The following is a 5,433-nucleotide window of genomic DNA, read 5'->3' on the forward strand; positions in this document are numbered from 1 at the left end:
TAATGTAAATAAATGCTAAATAACACTGCGTCCTGTATGTTTTATGCACTGCACACGTCATATTTTTTAATGCTTCACTTCCTAGTACTAATATATAATTGTTAATTGTTGGAAATATCATATATTGGATGATTTATTAAGACATCTTGAAAACCGTGACACTTATTCATCACTGATTTAAACTGATGTGTATGTCATGTGAAAAAAAGAGGTGTACTGTAAAGTTTTTCCCTGAATAATGCTGATAAATTAGATCACATGTATATACACTACCTGACAAAAGTCTTGTGGTGGATCCCAGTTGTAAGAGCAACACATAATAACTTGACTTCTAGTTGATCATTTGGAAAAGTGTCAGAAGGTGGATTTCTCCCATGAATCATCTGTTGAACTGCATCCCAATCATCATCAAATACTGCAGAAGACCTACTGGAACCAGCATAGATCCAAGATTCTCACAGAAATCAGTCAAGTTTGGTGATGGAGAAATCATGGTTTGGGGTTATATTCAGTATGGGGGCGTGCGAGAGATCTGCAGAGTGGATGATCAACATCAACAGCCTGAGGTATCAAGACATTTGTGCTGCCCATTACATTACAAACCACAGGAGAGGGTGAATTCTCCAGCAGGATAGCGCTCCTTCTCATACTTCAGCCTCCACATCAAAGCTCCTGAAAGCAAAGAAGGTCAAGGTGCTCCAGGATTGGCCAGCCCAGTCACCAGACATGAACATTATTGAGCACGTCTGGGGTAAGATGAAGGAGGAGGCGTTGAAGAGGAACACAAAGAGTCTTGATGAACTCTGGGAGTCCTGCAAGAAGGCTTTCTTTGCCATTCCAGATGACTTTATTAATCAGTGATTTGAGTCATGTCAGAGATGTATGGATGCAGTCCTCCAAGCTCATGATGGAGTCAGACACAATATTCATTCTGTTTCCACTGCAGCATGAGCACATATTCTATACTGGACATTATTGAAGGTTCAGTGAGCAGACTTTAGTCTAAGCAGAGTCAGACCTTACTGTCCTAATCAAATCATTCATAATCAAGACATGATCAGATTTTATTGTGCTCAAATAAGCTAAATCTAGAGGCCTTTACCTTTCATATAAGACACTTCCGATAACAATTGATCAACTAGAAGTTATTATTGTGTTACGACCCTGGTCTAGGGTCAAGGCCGCAACATAAAAGAACACCCGACAAATAAAATTCACTTTTAATAACCCCTTTGTGTAGGGGTCTCTTTATTTGTCTTTTTTTTTCTTTTCTTTTTTTTATCACCAAGAAAAAACGTGAAGCCAAATACCTCGGGGTGAACAGAAAAATAATAAACAAAAATACACTAACTAAACACCCAAATGAAACTTACTACACCTAATAAAATAACAGAAATAAAAATACAAAATCTACACCTATCTCCCTGACTAACAAAAACACAGGTGAAGATATTTACAAAAAAGAAAAGTGGCGTCCAACCCCTACTGCCTCTCACCGTGTATCTATTTACAATATTGACAATCAATAAACACACAAACCAAAACAAAAATAATAGGAAGGGGGAACACGGATGGGTATACAACACAAGGCGAACACTAGTACAACAGCACGGGAAACACAATCAACGAAAACAACTCAACAACAGGAATAACTTTATCACAATCTCAAACAACACGCCAACAAAACTCGCTCTCTCGCCCTACGCCCGTTGTTCTCTTTTTAAAGGACACCCTGGGTAACCTCCTCCAATCCCAGGGCACGTCGCCTGCGTAGTTAGGGCGGGGCCTGCAGGTGGAAAGAGGGAGAGAGAGAGACAAACACACACAAACAAACACACCTGCCAACGCAATAATTGTTGCTAAAACTTGGATAGGCGACAAGACTTTTGTAAGCTATAGTGTGTATAGTTAAATATTATATATATAATGTTTTATATTCACATAATTTTCGATTTTACAGTGGTTTAAATAGTTTTATGAGAATATGTTATCTGTGATTTTGATTTTTACTGTATTTTGTTTTTGATAATAAGTGTTTTTTTCTGTTTTGAACACTGCGAATGCATCCCTTTAGTGTTTTTTTGCTCTCATTTTTTTAATCTTTGTTTCCAGCTACTATAATTTGGACGACATCAGCCATGAAACCATTAATAAATACCTGTCGAACCTGGTGGAGAGGAGTCTGAGGGATCTGGAATGTTCTTACTGCATGGAGATACAACAGGTAGAGTTACTCCATTTACATGCATTCATTCATGCTGTCAAGTGGTTTTCATTCATAATTCAGTGGTTTCATTCATTTTCCTGCGGCTTAGTCATGTATTTATCAGGGATTGCCACAGTGGAATGAACCGCCAACTATTCCAGCATATGTTTTACCCAGGGGATGACCTTCCAGCTGCAACCCAGCACAGAGAAACACCCATACACATTCACACACACACTCATACACTACGGCCAGTTTAGTTCATCAGTTCCCCTATAGCACATGTGTTTTGACTGTGGGGGAAACCAGAGCACCCGGAGGAAACCCACGCCAACACAGGGAGAACATGCAAACTCCACATGAAAATGACAACTGACCAAGCCGGGGATCGAACTTCGACCAGCGACCAAACTAACCAGCTACTTAAAGAACTACCAAATGAATAATTAATAGAAGAAATAAGGACAGATTGCAGTGTATGGAGAAATAAATTAAAGGGATAGTTCACCCAAATTTATTCACCCTCAAGTGGTAGTTGAGTTTCTTCAGTTGAACACAAAAGAAGATATTTTGAAGAATGTTGGAAACCTGTAACCATTGACTTCCAAAGCATTTGTTTTTCCTACTGTGGAGGTCAATGGTTACAGGTTTTCAGCTTTCATCGTAACATCTTCTTCATGTGTTCAACAGAAGAAAGAAACTCATAAAGGTTTGCAAGTGAGTAAACACTGAGCAAATGCACATTTTTGGGTGAACTGCCCCTTTAATTTATTTCTCCTTACCTTGCTGTCTGTCCTTATTTATCGGCCTATTTCTTAAATTATGTAATAGGTATGGAACAAGTGAAGGATGTGTCAATATTGACCAGATTTTCAGCTTTGGGTGAACTATCCCTTTGAGATTTATGCATCCGTATTCAATACCAATGATAATACTGACCTCAAATTGTCCCAGATACTTGTGTATGAACACTCACCGGCCATTTTATTAGGTACACCTGTCCAACTGCTCGTTAATGCAAATGTCTAATCAGCCAATCACATGGCAGCAACTCAATGCATTTAGGCATGTAGACATGGTCAAGACCAGGGGTCACCAATCTCGGTCCTGGAGGGCCGCTGTCCCTCCAGGGTTTAGCTCCAACTTGCCCCAACACACCTGCCTGGGTGTTTCAAGTATACCTAGTAAGACCTTGATTAGCTTGTTCAGATGTGTTTGATTAGGGTTGGAGCTAAAATCTGCAGGACACCGGCACTTCAGGAACAAGTTTGGTGACCCCTGGTCAAGACGATCTGCAGTTCAACGCCATGAAGGATTGAGGCAGTTCTATAGGCAAAAAGGGGGTCCTCCAACCCGGTACTAGTAAGGTGTACCTAATAAAGTGGCCGGCGAGTGTATATTAAATGTGTTTTGAATGCAATCAGACGTACTTTTATGGTGTCTGTGTGTGTTGTGATGTTTGCGTGTAGGCTCACTTGGTGTTATAAATATAGACTTTGTACTGTGAAGCTCATGTAAATGTCCTGAAGAAAGAATGTCATCTTTGACCTCCCCCCCCCACTGTACGCCTGTATTTTGACCTCCATCATGTTAATCAGTGACCGTCTGTGTTTTATTTTTTGTGTCCAGGACGAGCAAACCATCGAGCCCCTGACATACGGCCGCATTTCATCCTATTATTACCTGAAACACCAGACCATCCGCATGTTCAAAGAGCGCCTGAAGCCGGAGCTGCCGGTCCCACGAGCTGCTGGCCATCCTGTCGGTGAGCAAACATTCATTTTTAATGCATCTGCATCCAGTGTCTGCGGTCATCTTCTGCTCATCGAGGCGTTCAGTGCACTTTAAACACCAATGCATCACCACCTTCACTGGCCAGCATCCTGACCCTGTTAATGATTAGCTGCAGAGTAAAGCATTACATTCACTTCAGGCTTTTCATGCACCTTTTTTTAACTGGCCCTACTTTTACACCCCTATCTATTTTAATTGGATGCTATACAATACTATATTAGTGCATATAAATGAGATTAGTCAGTCCTAAAGCCAAATCTGGAGCTAATCTAAGAAAATAATGTACTGTGACAATCCAAAATATAGCCAAGTTTATAAATTAGGGAAATATATTAAATAAAAATGTTAAAAAGAGACAGAAAGTCTTTGCCAAGAGAGAATTTCCTTACCATCTCAGTGAATATAGGTAATGCATTTTGGAGCAAAGGGATATATTTATTAAAATAACATTTTAGTCAACGAACGTCTTTAGAAAAAGAAATATAATACACTTAAATTCAAGCAAATAAAAACGCAAACAATTCACACAAAACACACACACACACACACACACACACACACACACACACACACAGACACACACACACACACACACACACATCTGTATATAACAGAATAATTGTCTTAAAAACGGTAGTGTGTATATACACACGCACACACACACACACACACACACACACATATATCTGTATATAAAATATTATTAAAGATTGTTTAAAATTGTGTTTGATGTTTTATATTTACCGAAAATAAACTGAGCCATTTTGGATATACACTAGCAAAATGCCTTTAAATAGTTCTTGAAGGAACACATTTGACACTGTTAAGGTACAAAGCGTCTCTGCCTTCATGGTTCAGATTTGCACCTGTGATGAAGCTACAATATTGTATCTGCAGGTTTTAAAAACCAAAGGTACATTTTGGCATCCCATGGTGCAAATCATGTCCTTAAAGGTACAAACTGCAATGGCACAAATGTGTTTCTTTGTCTTAAGGTACAATTCTGTCCCATAAAAAGGCACTGCCCTAGTGACAAGGATTTGTACCTTCTTTGGTACAACATTGTACCATTTTTTCCTGAGAATGCAGTCATTATTGCTTTTATTACAATTAACATTGATAATAATATTATTATTAACAATAATTAATAATAATAATAATAAGAAGAAGAAGAATGAAAATAGTAATAATAATAATAATAATAATAATAATAATAATAATAATGATGATGATAATTAATAATAATAATAATAATAATAATAATAATAATAATGATGATAATTAATAATAATAATAATAATTATTATGATAATTAATAATAATAATAATAATAATAACAATATTAATAATATAAATAATAATAATAATAATAATATTAATAATAATAATAATAATAATAATAATAATAATAATAATGATGATAATTAATAATA

The 5,433-nt window shown here is 37.3% G+C and overlaps 1 protein-coding gene across 1 annotated transcript in view; it reads left to right on the forward strand.

The window, feature by feature from the left end:
* Positions 1-5,433, forward strand: part of ascc3 (activating signal cointegrator 1 complex subunit 3) — a 281,455-nt gene that overhangs the window by 253,312 nt on the left and 22,710 nt on the right. Inside the window, 3 exon segments of the mRNA XM_056476127.1 lie at positions 2,113-2,224; positions 3,836-3,937; positions 3,939-3,975. Of these exon segments, the coding sequence (XP_056332102.1) occupies positions 2,113-2,224; positions 3,836-3,937; positions 3,939-3,975 (251 nt within the window).

The sequence above is a fragment of the Danio aesculapii genome, chromosome 16 (genome assembly GCF_903798145.1).
Source record: "Danio aesculapii chromosome 16, fDanAes4.1, whole genome shotgun sequence".
In the NCBI taxonomy this organism is placed as follows: domain Eukaryota; kingdom Metazoa; phylum Chordata; class Actinopteri; order Cypriniformes; family Danionidae; genus Danio; species Danio aesculapii.